The sequence below is a fragment of the Ptychodera flava genome, chromosome 22 (assembly GCF_041260155.1).
Source record: "Ptychodera flava strain L36383 chromosome 22, AS_Pfla_20210202, whole genome shotgun sequence".
NCBI classification, from domain to species: domain Eukaryota; kingdom Metazoa; phylum Hemichordata; class Enteropneusta; family Ptychoderidae; genus Ptychodera; species Ptychodera flava.
Window position 1 is genome coordinate 8,691,998 of NC_091949.1, and position 17,108 is coordinate 8,709,105.

The following is a 17,108-nucleotide window of genomic DNA, read 5'->3' on the forward strand; positions in this document are numbered from 1 at the left end:
TTTTGATATACGTTTTTTAAAAAAAGATAAAACCCTCATCATAACTTATGCCCTCGATTTGAAAAATAATTCACTGTCAAATTTTGTTTACGGGCAGCAACCTTTTTGACAATAGGTGCTGCCTTGTTTATCGGTATGAGCGAGGATTATGAACTATCTTTCCATAGTTAACGTACGAGGGCGCTCTTCACAGTTGTGAAAGTTTTGCAGAAGCCGTGCATTGTTGGTGGACGCATGTGTTTAAAAGTTTCATTTTATTATAGACCCTTCGCTAGGGTCTATGATTTCGTGAATTATCTCAACTTTTTAAATTGCATATTGCAGAAGCTACGGTCAAAGAACTGCAGTCAGCAGTTTTTCATAGAGAGACATAGAGGCATCCACAGTTTTTTTTTGTTGTGCGCTGTGATCCAGTTTGTTCTAGATCCCGTAGCACAATGGACTAGGTTTACACATTCTCGTTTCTTGGATTGCACTTCTCTGAAAATTGCAAACTATGCATTCAAAATATATCAATGTGACACGCAGTTATAATACATTTTTGACAAGAAAGTTAATGTTTGGGGCAAAAAAAAAACTTGGCCAAAGAACTTTAGAGACAAACATTTGTGAAGATGTATAATTTATAATTCAAGATAATTCAGATAATAAATAATAGCGAGATAGTCACTGAATTTGGAGTTATTCACTGATATCATCTTCTATGTATCTAAATGTTAGGTTGAAAGTTCTAGCTAAAGAGACCTTTTTGAAGATGAATAAGTTCTGGATTAATTCTGCCTCGTATGAGTACATAAATAAATCAGCAAGCAAGGGAGCACAGTTAGTACCCATAGGAATTCCTATACACTGTTGGAAAATGTGTCCTCCACATTCAACAAATATGTTGTCGATTAGGAAATCAAGCATACTGACAATGTCTTCCTCGGTATAAAAATATTTAGCATTTGTAGTATTTTTAATAAAATATGTAGAAGTATACCCTAATACTACATATTTGTAACGGCGTGAACCGTTTTTGTAGAAAAATGATTGGTTGAGGATGTTTTTCAAGCGTTCTTTCAATTTATCATGTGCTATTATGGTATACAATGTGGAAAAATCGAAAGTTTTAATACATGTTATTTTTGAAACAGATTTCAAATTATCCAACAGTTCCTTCGAATTTTTTAATATCCACGTTTGATTTATACAACTCCGAGAAAAGACAACATCACAGTATGCCTGAAGTCCCCGTTTAACGGTTCAAAGAACAGAAGTCAGTATCTTCGATAACTCTGATGTTGAACATTTTGAAGACCCTGCGATAAACCTAGCTTTGTATGGTGTTTTGTGGAGTTTTGGTATCCAGTATAAGCTAGGCAACTTATTGTGGTCATCCTTCATTGAAATATTAAAATTATCCATGAATGACTTATGGTTTGCCAAAATTTCAGTTTTGTTGAACATTGATTATCTGTAAGTGGAGTTGGTGGAGGTCTTAGTTACACCAAGTTCGTCTATAAGACATTCAAAATAATACTTCTTACAGACAAATACAATGTTATTGGCAGCTTTATCAGCAGGGACGACAATATATTTGTCATGGATATCATTCAGACACTAATAGCATCCGGATCCTTAAATACAGAATTGGGTCTTCTACAAATATGTGATTTGAGTCGGCCAATACGGCCACGGACTATTTTCCTCACAGATTTGACCCATTCTGACAGTATGTCTAGTTCTACTTCCTCCTTTTTAGCCAATTTCCTGCCATATTCCTCAACAGAGTCCGTATTGATCTTAAAATTATGGTTCCAGTTGATCCTGCGAGGTTCTCTGAACTAGGGTCCACAAGATAATATCTTACGAAGGTGGTGATGTTCAACCAAATTCAGGTCACCAGTGATGAAGTGGCGTGGCCAACCGGAGTATATTTGAAAGGAGATATAGAGTAGTCACAGGGTGCTGGTGTCTGAAAGAATTCATCAATTTTTAAGTGCCGCAATGCCTTATTGTAATTGAATATTTTATGAGAGATTGTCTTGGTGTACCGATATTGCAGAATAGGTACAGACTGTCACTAAATCTTCAGCGGGGCGCTGCCATTTCAAAACATCTCAGAAAACAAAAGTAGTGCACTTTATGGCCGTAATGGTGTAGTTGCAATTTAGCCTCGTACAATAATTTGCGTATATTGAAAGGGTATCGTTGTCGCCACAGCCGATTTATCTCACTTTAAATTCTCTTGAGTATCATAGAGGTACTAAAAACGGGATTAAAATTGATATAAAATACATAAAGTCGTCAAAAATATGGCTTCATGTTGTATGTCCTTGCTACATTTAAATTAATCATATTTGAGGCTGTCACTGGGCATGCGCACGTCTTCGTGGTTGTCATTGGCAACATGGGCGCCAATGTGACGAAATAAACACTGTGCTAGTCGTGATCGATAGGATACCACAGTGTTACAAGCGAAGTATTTTCGCACACTAATCGGTGTTGTTCAGCGTTTTCAAGAACATTGCTGGAAAGCATGACAACCGCAGTCTGTCAGAGGTTAAATTGGTGCTGAAACAAGGCGGACATCGTCTTGGTTAGAAGGTGTTTTCTGTGGTGCCTCAGAAGTAGTCGATCTGTGGCGCTAAAAGGTAATATTTAGGTCATCTTACTGTGAACTGAAAGATTTGGAATTGTGCCACGCTGACGTCCGCTGTGATTTTCCTTTGGAAGAAATTACAAGACTGATTTTTATCCTCAGACAATACTTTTGTAGAAAGAGCTCAACATGTACGATCGTGCACCCCGAACGCTTACGGTCGCCGACGAGCGGACAGCATCGAATGTCGGACCGGGCAGCTATGAAACGCCGATCACAACCAATGCTTTGATTAGAGCAGGTACGTGGGTACACTTTAGCTTTTATAACAATACAAGCTTGGGTTGTGTGAGTTTTATCCACGCCAGGATTTTATCGATAGAGAACCTAGCTATTCAGCTATGAAATACCTGTGCACTCGATCTGCATGAGTTAACATTTCAAGTGTATGAAATGATTTATCGCCATCACGAATGATGAAAAACAAACATCGAAAAACTTGTAAAATGTGCGTGCAGTTCAGCAAATAAGAATCCCAATTCTGATTGTTGAATTTACTTCAAAAACTCGGAGAAGAATAAGAACCCTGTATTGCATTTCGAAATTCCCATTGCCAATGATTGTTCAGCATTCACTTCTCCACATGATTTCTAAACATCAGCTCCATCAGACCATTGAACAGAGGCGGGAGCTCCATGATCAGGTGACAACAGTCAGTGTTAATTATTATGATGTGACTTTTGACGAATCTGTTCTATGTACATGTATGCACCATCATATAACAAATGACTTCCCATGTCATGATAAATGTATTTATCATAAATGCGTATCTATAAAAATCTATTTTCATGATGTGCATTTAGAAATGACATGCAATGTACTGCCTCACACACAGAGAAACTTCAGATCTGAACCATAACATACTGATCAAAATTATGACATTTCAGCTTAAGCATGAAGGAGTACACTTTTCCGTTTATTTCATCTTTTTCCTTTTCCAGCTGTGGCACTTTCTGCTAAATCATAGACTCAAGAAACGAGGGTCTATGGCTAAATGCAAGCAAACTTTGTTTGCTGTGTTGTTTTTGAAAATGTAAATCACCCATAATATTAGTAAGACTTCACTGACTGTTGATGAAAAAAAAGATGTATTATTTTACTTAACTGTTGATTTCCAGTTATTTGCATGATCTGCCAAGCTTCAAACTATGTGTTTGTAATATTATAGTTAATACTACAGATTATTTTAGATCATAAAATCAACATTGTCATTCCATTGATCTCACAGATGGATATGCTCCGTTCTCATCTATGACGCCGAGGGAATCTTTCCTAACAGTTCAAGATGCCGTCATTGCAGCACCAGGTCCAGGCCAGTATGACCCAGCCTTTGCGCAGGACATTGTCAAAGGGGGGAAAACCTTGGCAAACAAATCAAAAAGATTCGGTGACTCAACGACATATACCCCTGGTCCAGGGACGTATAATCTCTCCAAGAAGGGTGACTGGATACGAGGTTCTTCAAAGCCTGCTACTGCGCCTGCGTCAATTGGAGGAAAAGAGGGCACTGCGGGCATGGTACGTTGGAATTGTAGTCGCTCTCAAAGTGGCAAACTTCATCGCATGGTACAACGATTCTGCTTTGTTGGGTGACTGCTTTAAACTTAACACTTTCAACCCCGTTGTATGGTTCGGCCCATTGTTGGCTTTGGCGTATTTGGACCAATATACAGGAATCGGGGATGAAAGAGTTAAAAATTCATTGCTCAGAAGTCTCCCCAAAATGACAGTGATCTGACAGTGAAAACTCTCATTGTCGGAGACAAACTGTATGACATATTGTATTTGGGAAATTTCTGAGCTCTGTCTCAGGCGCAGCATGCAGGCTATCCTGATTCAAAACATTTTTTCCTTTCACAAATAAAAATATGCCTACTATTGTACTGACATTAACATGCACCACTGTAGCTGTGCAGTCTCAAATTTTCCCGTCACATCCAGAAATCTTTTCATGAATGAATGTAAAACTGCAATGCTGATACAAAAGCAATGTCATGCCATCCATTTCACCACCAGAACACTCTATCTTGAAACATGATTATGCCAAACTAAACAAAATCATGATAACCAATAATTCAGAAACATTTTACAAAAAGATTTATTAAAAGTTCCATCAACAGGTAAAAGTATTTGTTAAAATTGAACAAACCAGAACTTTAACTTTCCCGCTTAAAACCATTGTATTGTGACATAGACTGTAGAAGTTAGATCGCTTCTGCTGTCCAGGATATAGAATGCTTTGAAAAGTTTTTGCTGTAGTTGGTCAAAAATGCAAACACATTTTAATGTTAAAGTATGCACCATAATGTCAAAGGTAAAATGTTAATGATCTTTCATAATTGAACCAATGTACAGGAAATTTGGGATGAATTTTTTATCATGTCATTGTTGACCTAAGACTATCAGTTTTGATGAGGTTCAGAAACTGTAATGGCATTATAATGGCCACCAAAAAATTTTTCTTACTTTAATTACAGCATATACAAAATTTGCAGCACTTGCGACATTCACAGCTGTACTTAATGTACATTATTGACCATTTGTATGTTATTCGTGTTCAAGTAATGTTATGTTAATGTTCATATGTTTTGAAAATGATTTACCCCTAGTTGATAACAAATCGTGTTAAATACCAAAGAAAGCCACAAGCTCCGTCCATACCAACTCCAGGACAGGCATACGGATATGAAGAAGGAACAGATGGAACGCTGAAAAAGCAGGATCCTCCTCCAGGAGATAGGTCACTTGGACCTGCTTATTATAACATAAATCAGGTGAGAAACAAAAGTTCTCTGTAGACATAATACTTGTAAGTCTTTATCATTTTTGGCTCCTATGTGCCAAAGCACACTAGGAGGGGGATTGTCATCAGTCTGTATATGCCAGTTTGTCCATCTGTCCGTCAATTCAAAAGTGTTTGTATATGATAATTACTGTAAGGGACGTCTCAGATTGTCACATAAGTTCAAAAAGCGAAATTCATTTGTTTACAGGGGGAGGGGGTTAGACCTCCATTCAATTAGTGAACTTCATTTTCACACTTTTATTTTGTGATTACAAGTTCTCTTTACATTTGTGTAAAAGTAAACAAAATCTGCACACTCATACCAAAATATTTAGCTGTAACTAACTTGTTTGTGTCACGCTGACAGTGGTTAGTACTCACATTCGATCGATTACTTGCCGATGTAATGTGGTCAAAGGAAACATATTCTTCAGTAGCTATAGCAGAATGGTACATTGTACTCTAGACAGACATCAACATTTCACACTTTTGAACTTTCGTTTAGGGGGCGGGGGAGAGGGTTTTAATCTAAACAAAGGAATTTTGTTTCTTGAACTTATGCGACAATCTGAGACGGTTCCTAAGTCTTAAAAAGTTTTCGATGAATGTCGCAACCCTCAAACAGGTACAGTACCTCGGTGTGACTTGCCTGTGGCATGGCTATTCCAAGGGAAGAATGATGTCCATCCGTCTATATTACTTATTGGAAGTACAATCTCTCATTTTATATGAAGATCTGATTCAGCAAGTTCAAATCGACTGTGTTGCTGAAACTTGTGATTTACAATTAATTCTGCTCGTTGTTTACATTTTACACCATAAATGTAATTCATTGACCACAAATTCAGTTCTTTTATAATTTACCTAGAAGTTTAATTCCTGCACTAAAAATGTTGTTTTCCTTCTTTTTTTGGCATGCGTAGTCGGACACCAAGACAACAAAGAAATACCGTGGAAATCATTTCGGAAATAGGACGTCAAGGCGGATGGATTTTGGTGGGAAGCACGGGCCAGGACCTGGTGAATATGATCCATACAGGGATCAGAACTTGCAAGTGGAAAACTTGAATGCAAGAGTAATAGAGAAAGGCTTTGACTCCAAGTTGCCGAGATACCATGAGATGATAGTTCAGCAAGAGGAAAAGAGGGTAAGTTTATTGAGAGGTACACCCCTTTTGTTCCCATGGTGCACTGTATGGTTAGGCTGCTGTTCCTATTTAACTAGGTATATTAACTATACTTGGATCCAACCATTTAATCCAAGGGGTGGGCTGCTCAAGTTATTTGGCATCAAAAGTTTGAAATGAAGAAGAATTGTCTAGAATACAGAAATACAATTGTCAGAAGTACATATACAGTTCTCACCTGTTCAGAACTGTTTACACTTTATTATTTATATGCAAAACATTCAATGGGCTGTCAAACTTTCATGATCTTTAATTTTTTTGAATCAATTAAAATTTTTTACTGAGTCAGCACTATTACATCAATGCACAAGATATTCAAAACTTTTCATAAATCAAAAAGGACATAAGGACAGTAGTGTGTAGTATTGACATAGAGGGCGCACTATAGACAATTAGTTCTTGTCAGATTTGCGTATTTAGCATCATGTTTAGTGAGTTGAAATCATGCATTAAAAAAAAGATGACATATGTCCAAAACATTGTGTGTCTGTGTAACCCTTAATGTCATCTCAACATGGACCATCTTCACAACCTTTCATTCAATGTTATCGCTGACAGGCTGTTCCAGGACCAGGAAAATACGAAATTTCAAGTCAATTCAACAAGAGGGCTCCAGCCATGAACACTGAGGGAGTTGAAGTGGAACACCCACCATTCATGTCACAGGCAAAGGTGAGAACCTCAGGAGACTTTGAAAGACTTTACTGTATAGCAGTGCACAGACATGTCAAAGACATGTTTACAGAAATTTTTCAACTTTTAATTTACTTTTGAAATACCCTTCTTTTCTATATGTACTTCCTCATGCCATTTGTATTGGATTTCTTTTTTCTCCAGAGATTCGAAGGCAAACTGTCCGTTAACCCTGCTCCAGGTTCTTACAATGACCCAAGGCATTCAATGGAAGCATTGAAGAGAATATCCGGTTTAAAGAGAAGTCCATTTGGCCAAACTGCAGTTCGATTTGCCCCTGAACCACATATCAAGAAAACACCAGGTATGATATATAGAAAGAATATATATATATAGATATTTTCTTCAATTTTAAACCTTGTTTGTGATTCATTTGCAGTTTTAGTGATACTACCGTACAGGTAATGAGCATTCAGGGAAAAAAAAAGATGCAATTCTATTTTTAAGCAAAATAATATTCACAAAAATATTTTTGACAAATTTTGTAATTTCACCAAATGAAAGCAACCATGTGTGCATGTCGATTTTAAAATATGAAACCTGCAGTGTTACTAATCATTATTCAAGGCTCGAATAGCTATACAATGTTTGTTTGGATTTTTTTTCCAACATTTTTTATCTTATATTAAAGTACTTTCCTATTCTGCTCCCAAAAAATTCATGTTGGAATGTTAATTGTTCAACTTATCAGTACAGCTCATGTGAATGTAATGTTCAAAATTGTTGACAAAACAGCAAGTTAGTCCAGTTATAAGTTATTGTTCAAAAAATTAAAATGACACATTACACACAATATGTTGTGCTGGCAAGGCTAATACAGGTACTTTATATTTCAATGTACAAATTCTTTTGAAGAGGAGAATGCATACATGTACTTTTCTTGAAGAGCAAAAATAATGAAAAATCATCAAAAGTTCATCAAAAGTGGTCAACTCAAGTTATTAAAGAGCAAGTCACTGTAACTGTTGGTGATTTTTCACTGTCTGTGTTTTGTATGTCAACTATAATTTCTTGATCTACTCACCAAAGAATGTTGAGGTACACAGTATTCAGCTTGTCAGCTCAGCCTGTACATGTGTAGACTGCGTTGTTATTGTTGACAAGTGAATTCTGGTCCAGACTAGAATTTAAATGTATATAAAATAACAGTATACTTAACATGAATACACACTGCGTTGACAAGGTGTTTCAACAAGCTTTGGGAGTAGTAGAAGAACTCGCTGTAGACTTACAAAAAACAAATAATGAAATGAAATCATTAAAAGTTACAGCTGTTGGCCTTTCAAGGTGCCCTCACAAAGTGCAGAGTTCTTCAAAGATTTGCATTTTAGAAGCTATTTGATCTGCAAGATGATATAAAATGTACGTATTCTATTGTTTCATAAATTGATTCTATTAATTACCCTTTATCTTATAAATAGATTGTCACCTTGGCATCTGGTGATTCTTCTTGTCAAGACTTTTGATTTATCCTCGTAAGTAAATCCCACAGTTCCTTGGTTACAGTGATGTTATAGATCCCTTCAAAAATTTCTTCTTACATAATTTATCCTCCTTTTCAGGTCCTGGAAACTACTCCTTCCCTGGAATTGCACAAGACAGCCTGAAGAGGGCGTACATGGAAAGCACGCGGCGGGGAGCATTTGGCACGACATCTGTCCGGATCCAACCCATGACCAAGAAGCAGGAGACAGCCCAGCCGGGGCCGGCACACTACCAAGTCAAAGAGAAACAGAACTACAGTAGATACACACAGAACGTGTCGGCCAACTTTGCGTCACAGAGCAACAGGTTGCATTCACCACCTCCTGTGATCAAGGTAGATACTTATGTTGACTTTGTGGTAGTGTTTACAGTCAAACCTGTCCAATTGGTCATCCTTACTGAGGGGCGGCTGGGAGGATTACCTCTTTTATTGTAGTCACATTTGAAAAATTCTTTAACATTTTAAAGGCCCCTCTACAGAATAGCCACCTCTTTCATATGGTCCGTAGCAGTGGTCTCATATAATTTCTTCTTCTTGGTATAAAATCAGTGTAAATGGTCAGAATCTCTTAATTGACCTCTGTCCAAAAAAAATGATTGGAATAAATCAGTGCCATAGTGTCAAAGGTCAAACATCTCTGCATCTCAACTGATATAACAATAGCTGACTGTTGTTGTTTTTATTTTATAACACTATACTGTATGCATAACAAAATTACAGGGCAGAGACTGTGTTGCTTGGGCAGGCAATTTTCCCTGTTACCTACCTGGATATCTGGGTATTATCTATTAATTTTATACTCTGAATGAAGTTGCTATAGAAACATCAATCTGACATTGTGACTGTACGATGTTTCAACTGAGAAAGTCATCATCATGCATTTCTGTTCATTGCCGTTTGATAGGATGTACCACCTCCAGGGTCGTACGAGGTCAGCAAATCATATGACAAGACTCAAACCAAAGCACAGCACTCTGGTCCAAGAACTCAAGAAGGTAAAAAGAAAGCTGGAGCTTTCTTGTCATCAGCTTCAAGATTTGTGCCGCCAAGAGATGTCATCATTGAAGAGACAGACCCAAGTAATCCAGGTGAGAAATGACCTTGGTACTTATTTCACCCCTTTTACCTCTATGGAAAGGTCCAACCTAATTGAAATACAATAGGACTTTACCAAATTGTGATTGCAAAGGGATGTTTCTCCTCATGAACTGATCTGGAATACTTACCATTATCATAAAATTATTAAAATATTTGTTCAAGTTGGAAGGCTATCTGTTCCAGTGTTGAAAAAACTTTGGTTTCCTCAAATATTAGGTCTTGAAAATACATATGCTCGGAATAAAATAATCTTTCATTTTTGCATTTTCTTGTGATTTTTTGTATATGAATGCAAGGCCATGCTTGATACAAAATTGGAGAATTAATCTCCAAAACCTTGCAAATTTCAACTTTCAACTGCGCACTCTGAAAGGAGTGAATCTTTCCAAATGTACAGGCAATGCCACAGGGGCACACTCAAATGCAGGACCTGAAAAGAGCCAGTTGCAGGCCATCTTAGGTAATCAGAGTTGGTAATTTACCTTGCAGACTATTCCCCTCCCCTTTCAACAATATATTTCAAGAATTTATCATGTGATGAAAATATACGTAGATTGTGGGTATAGGGCTCTCTTGGTTAAAGTAATTTGACTTTTTTTTTAATCCACATCAGGCCCTGGTACATATGACCCAAGCGTGAAGGATCCTGTCAAACTCGGCTTGATGGTAACAAGAGATCAGAGATTCAGAGGAAATAAAAATGAAGTCCCTGGACCTGGTGCCTATGAGGTAGGTTGTGTTAATGTTCTAAAGTAAGATAGAGACTATGATAGAGACTGAACCACATATACGTGCATGACACATTCAAATGTATAGCTTACATGTATATCACAATATGTGCTTGATTTGTACAGAGGTAACTTATGAAAGATTGTCCTAGATATTACAAACAATAACATTTTGATGAAGTAGAGTAGCAACATCCTATAATTGAAATAATTGTAGAATTCTGAAAGATTTTTTCACTCAACTTGACATGAAAGTCAACTGTCTGTATATGAAATGTTAAGTTAATGTTTATATTGCAGAAAATTATAATTATGATTCTCATGAACAAATAATTTTGAGACTTTTACTTGTACCCATGTTACTTTAAAATATTCTATTCAACAATTATGATGATTCCTAAGTAAGATGTCTCCACTCTATTGCAGCAAAGTCTATATGCACCAATACCTGATTGTTTTTCTGTTTTTCTGTCAATATTTCAGTTGAGTCCACTGATGCAAGACACTGTCCTCAAGGGCACTTTCAATGCCACGTTGAACAATCCCATCATGCCCCAGGCTGATTTTGATGGGCGATCAACATCGACAGGAAAACACGCTTTCCTTCTGGGCGTCTGATGAATAGGCAAAACTTCATCAAAAGTATTTTTTCAGATCCAAGAAGACAAAACACTGACTGCGTTAAGTTTGCGTCCATCCAGTGAATACTCAACGACCACACAACAGTATTGAGAGACACAGTGTGTGTGATCTTACCCGTCCTATATTTATTGAACACATTATTTACTTGCTGTTTGTGTTCTCTGAATATGCAGAAATTGTGATCCTTTTCCGTTCAAATGAGTTTTGGCATTTAGTGTCCAGATGAATTTTCTGTATGAAGAAGAATAAATGCAGAAAATACAGTCTGATGTGGTAAGCAATGAATTCTGTCGAGGCTATTCTGTTTGTGTTACTTGGTGACTTTTTAAAAAAACTTAAATGTGTCACAAATTTTACACATATTTCTTTTCTAAGCTCAAAATATGACTACTATTATATTGAATCCACTATTTTGTAGTGTATGCTGATTTTGTTCAACAGTGAATATGCAAAAATATGGATGAACAGCGACCAATCACAGTTCATCAATCTTCTGTCGTCCAGCAGTTGTAAAACATCCTCTCATTTGCCAGTTATTAACCAATGAGAAACTTGTATTGTGACATTTGATCGCCTGGTTTTTCATTGTCAAGGCTGTTCTCTGCTAGAAATATTTTAAAAAATGAGAATTTGTTTTACTTTAGCAGAAAAAAGTTTGACTGTTTTTCCTTTAATGAAATCACCAGCATTATCTTGCACAATGTAAATTGCAAGTGTTTTGTACAAATCATAGTCCAAATTTTTCTTCAAAGTTATAATCCAATATTGTGATAACTCCACACATACCAAAATCATGGTGATCAACATCAGCTTGCTTCTCCAACGATTCTGCCCTCTATCCTATGTCCACCCATTTCCACAATTTTGTTCAGAAATGAGTGTGCTTGTAGATGTTGAAGAGAGAATTACACTACAAGGTATCAAGTCAATGGACGAATTTACTTGAGGAATAGCTCACAAGGAGTGATGCAGACACAAATTGTATATACATGTATTTTTATTCATTTTTACATTTTAATGTAAATATTTTTTTTCAAAAGTAATAAAACGATTTCATCTGTACTAACAGTCTTAGATGTTATACTCTGAAAAATGATGCATCACAAGGATTTTAAGTTTGTTGGCCTTTTGATTTTTCATTTTGGAAAGAGTTGTCATCAAACAAGAGAACTCAAGAACAACAAAATATTGCATGAAGTGTGCATATTTTGTGGTGCATTGTTGAGATCCACAAATGATCATGATAAAAACAACACTTGGACCTGATATAGACTGCTGAATGAATAAACTAGTTCTTATAGGGGATTTTAATACATGATGTCCATAAGTTCATGAACATTTTGGTAGAGATTTCAAAATATAAACTAAAGTAGTTCTACTTAGGGGGTTTGAATCCCCCAAGGTCATGATATTTGTCTTCTGACACCTTGTTGACCAACAGTTCCTGTCGCTTGGCCAACTCGTAGAACTTCAGGAAATTTATATTCTATAGATTAAAAGCAGAATATTAGCAGAAAAAGGGTAGACCCAAAACTTCAATGGACCACAGTACAAACAAAAGAATGTGCACAAATCAGTATAGATATACATGTATTTCCGTACACGTATGTATGCGTTTGTTTGTTTGCACCACCATCATGTAATCTCATTGGGATGCTGGATCTGAGAAACGCCGAGTTCCTTTTTATTCCAGAGTAAGAAGTGACATATCTTGTACCAGTTATACATGTGTGTCCTGTTTGTACTTCTGTATATTAATGTAACGATACTTAATCAGCTAATTGTGTCCAAGGAGTACTCAATTAGATGGTTATTGGGCAGCCTGATAGCTTGTATAATAGTGGATTAGCAAATGACAATTAGCAAATTGTGAGGTTAAAACAAAATACAGCACAGAACAATTATAATAGAAATAATGGGCGACATGCTGACCATTAATGTTTATTTATGGGCAAGGGCGAGAGAAAAGCCAAAAATTAACGGGCGAGGCTTGTTGCTGCTAATATGATGACAACATTGGAACTGAATATCCAATGAGGTGACAGAGTTCAATGTATAGAAGTTTTATCTCCTTATTGAGAACTTGCTTTTAGTCTTAACTCTTGTCTTTTTCCGCTTTTTCCAATACTAAATTGAACTTTGATAGCAAATATATCAACCATAATCATGAAGTGTTATGTCCACATGACTGAACAGGTAAATGAACAAAATGATCCAGAAAACTGAGATATCAAAACTGAAGAGCGCCCCCAACGGTCAAACACATAAAAGCAACAGTTTCAGGATTGGCGGTATAAACGGGGCCGGGGTGGCATAGTACAAAGAGGACAATAACATTATACAGGTCAATAAAAGCTTTCAGAGAAAAGGTGATTTTCTTTTATCTTACTTGATTATTTACTTCATAATACTGGAGAAACATTCTAAAGTTGTTGGGGGAAATTATTGACAGCAATAGCCAGTAGTAGTGACAGGAGAAAAGGAGCATATTGTTTATGTGAGAATCAGTTGACAGTGTGTCAAAATTTGTCATGAATCTGCTTTTTCTCTGATATATGACAACAATCGATGATGGTACAAACTTTACCTACAGCCCGTTGCTGCTTATCTTTCCGCTTCAATGTCTGGATGTCTGGTACACACACATTGTGTGCACAGAACGCAAATATGTTGTTTTTATCTTACACAAACAACAGGGTCTCCTAGGTGTGATGAGTTGTGCTCAGATTACATTAGACCAAGTAAAGTAGGCGGGTTGTTTGTTTATCGAGTAGGCTGTTGTTGTAATCGGTAGCAACTAAAATTTAAAGACTGGTGAGTACAACTCCATCCCTTTTACGGTACCTTTTTGTGTAAGATAAAAACACCATGCGATCTGTACACACAATGTTTGCATATCAGACATCAAAACAGGAATTTAAGCAGCAATGGGCTGTAATTCCACTACCTTCGACTCTTTGGGTAATGGCATACTTTTTTGTACTTTGCCTAACTCCACTAAATATTCTTAAGTGCAACTAACTGTAACATGTATTGTATACAGCTGGTTGCAGAGAAACCAATCCATGCTCCTAACGTCCCCACAACACAGCTATCCATCTACGTACATAAGATAAATTTCTTCGATGCGACTTTTGATAGATCATTAAAAAACTTCAGTAGCTGTACTAAAAAAACGTATCCTTTTATACACCAACCACATAAAGCCATAATTTGTATAAAAGATACTACTAAAACTTTATTTTGTACTCAGAGCAGTTACAATACAAAAAATTCACAAATATACAGATTAATAAAGCGTTACAATTTCAGTAAATACAGTTGGTTAGTTAAGGTCTGTAAAACAACCAATGTGAAAATAATTCTTGTATCCTGGTAACCTTGTTCATTTTTTTCTCATTGAAAAACTTAATTGGGGTTAACTTGGTAACAATGTGGAAAAAGATGAACACTGTGTATTAATTTGATCAAATCATCTGTGCCATCTTGTGGAAGCCAATCAGAAATTCAATGTAAATATATCAATGATTGCTCATTTATAATAAACACTGGTGTGTGTTTTAAACACATAGTAGTATGGCTAATGGAAGGATGGCCATCCGACTGTTCTGAAGGGCAATTTTCCTCAGGAATTGAATGAAATAATTTGACTTTTCACAAAAACAGTCGACTTTTTTCTCCGAGCAAACACATTTTCATCAGAAATAGCCAAGAGATAGCCAAGATATGTCATCCTTCTTGTCAGAATTCAAAAACTACAATATAAATGATGAAAGTCATACTAAAAAATATCTGAACTGTAGGTTCCACTTGGAGACTGCATCTTAGTATGCTGAACATTTTATTAACCTCACAAATTAGAAAGTGGATATGAATGATGGATTCTTATAGTCCATATTTTATTCATTACCAATAAATTCACTTTCTGGATTGACACAATGTATAAAATTGTACAAATTTTCCTGAAAATGTAATACAAATATTGCTAATTCTGACATTCAGTTTCTTAATATCAGTTTCTTTCACTGCATTTCAACGTTACAAGACTTATATAATCATGGTCGCATTGCACACCTACCAGCAATCACTGTACCGACCAAGTAATTTCCGTCTGAATATTCATGAATATTCATAAATATTCATAGTATTCGTAAATATTCATCATTGTTTCATGTAATGTTACACGCAACTGATGCCCACTTTAATGCTAACATTTAAAATACATGAAAGAAAAACAGAGAACAATTTATTGTATACTTCCTAATGAGGCTTGCGTTGGATGTTCGATGATTTAAATTCAATGAAGCAGTACAGTAAAATAAATTGTGATGTGTAAAAGTGTTTTCAATTCTAAAATGAAAGGCAGCATAAACAGGATAAACAGTTGACCAGATTGTATCAGATCTTTAGCTGAAACATTTGCCTTTTTTTACATTCTATAAATTGGTTGGATGACTTGTGTATAAGGCAAGGTAAATGGACCAATCAGATTAAATGTTACAAAATGAGATTTTTCTCTCAGCAAGCCCGTCTGATATAAAAAGTTCAGTTTCTACAAATGTGAAAACAATGATTAAATGTTTTGCATTTATCTACCTTAAAACACACAGCTAATTTTCTAATTTATGTTGATATATGATCATATTTTTTAAGTTTGTGATCAAGACTTGAATGAAGATTAGCAAAAATAATCCTGTTTAGGAAATGATTGCAGATATGATTGCAGTTTGTGTTTTTCTGAGTGTATTGGTTGTTTAATAACCAGATGCAGCATTCATAAATATTCAAATCAAACATTCCATGTCAGTTGCTTCTCATGAGTAAAAACACCTGGTCTACACCATTTTGGGTTAGAGAGTAGCTGATAACCTCTGTCCTATGGCAGAAAACTTGTCTGTATGTACATATTACAAAAAAAGTAAAGAAGTCAAGAAAGCATTTTCCAGGTCACAGTTCAATGGTCAAAGGTCAACATGGCTTGGTATCATCTTAGATTTGCTGAATCTGAAATAAAAGAGAGGAAATTCCCTTTGTAGTCAAGTTTGTTACATTCTCTAAAACAATGATGATACAGATACAGATGATGAAGATCATAGATAGATAGAACATTTGTTCTGAATGCTGAAGTTTTTGTACTTATTTCAGAAGAACATTTCTTCCATATGCACTAAGTCAGAAATAAATTCAATTGACATTGCAAGGACCAGCTCATTTGCTCTGATATATCCAGAGGCCAAGTGAGAAAATCCCCCTAACTTTGTGATAATCATTCAACTTTGGTACTAGAGCCTATTTTGGACTGGTTAAGAGAAAGTAGAAAACCGACCAATTGCAGAAAGTATAAACATACAAGTAAACCAAAGCTCTACACATGTTCTGTATCCAACTATACATTATTCATATTGACTTCAGAGTTTGTATGGTGATAGGTTACTCTTTTACCTCGGCATCAAATCGTACACCGCCAGGTCTAGTTACGTCTACACTGACATCTCCGCGTCTTGGTGGCGTGCCCTGTCTAGTTGGCGTGGATGATGTTGATGGCTCTTGGTCATCAGCTTGATATGCAGTGTTGTAGTGGTAGTTTACATTGTCCGGAGTCGGGTCAGCTGGGCCTGCCGAATTCTTTTCTGGGATCGCATCACCATACACAACGTTATCGAACACCATTCCAGATTTGTAATCCGGTGGTGGCTCTGATGGATAGGCAGGTGTCCGGTTCTTCTTAAGGTGCCTGTTCATCAAAATGACATTCATTTGTATTTGATACACATAAAAGGGCAAATCACAGCTGCCCACAGCTGCCCATGGCTATAGACATCATGAGGTACACAATTTGTAACTA

The 17,108-nt window shown here is 36.3% G+C and overlaps 2 protein-coding genes across 2 annotated transcripts in view; one reads left to right on the forward strand and one right to left on the reverse strand.

Annotated features, from left to right (window-relative positions):
- The first annotated feature begins 2,360 nt into the window (after positions 1–2,360).
- LOC139122619 (sperm-tail PG-rich repeat-containing protein 2-like) lies at positions 2,361–12,325 on the forward strand. Its single transcript, XM_070688196.1, has 10 exons — positions 2,361–2,885; positions 3,873–4,162; positions 5,254–5,418; positions 6,353–6,577; positions 7,175–7,288; positions 7,454–7,613; positions 8,872–9,128; positions 9,700–9,883; positions 10,507–10,622; positions 11,105–12,325. Exons 1-10 carry the CDS (start codon positions 2,774–2,776, stop codon positions 11,237–11,239), a joined length of 1,758 nt encoding a protein of 585 aa, XP_070544297.1. The 5' UTR covers positions 2,361–2,773; the 3' UTR covers positions 11,240–12,325.
- Positions 12,326–14,475: 2,150 nt separating this feature from the next.
- LOC139122612 (uncharacterized) overlaps positions 14,476–17,108 on the reverse strand; it is a 46,620-nt gene continuing 43,987 nt past the window's right edge. Inside the window, exons 39-40 of the mRNA XM_070688173.1 lie at positions 16,706–16,997; positions 14,476–16,267 (exon numbers count right to left, since the gene is read on the reverse strand). Of these exons, the coding sequence (XP_070544274.1) occupies positions 16,253–16,267; positions 16,706–16,997 (307 nt within the window). The 3' untranslated portion in view covers positions 14,476–16,252. The remainder of the gene's footprint in view (positions 16,268–16,705; positions 16,998–17,108) is intronic.

Coding starts and splice junctions, on each gene's coding strand:
- LOC139122619 (XM_070688196.1), top strand. CDS start 2,774: ATGTACGATCGTGCACCCCGAACGCTTACGGTCGCCGACGAGCGGACA. Junction 5,419..6,352: donor CTTATTATAACATAAATCAG/GTGAGAAACAAA, acceptor TGGCATGCGTAG/TCGGACACCAAGACAACAAA. Junction 10,623..11,104: donor CTGGACCTGGTGCCTATGAG/GTAGGTTGTGTT, acceptor TCAATATTTCAG/TTGAGTCCACTGATGCAAGA.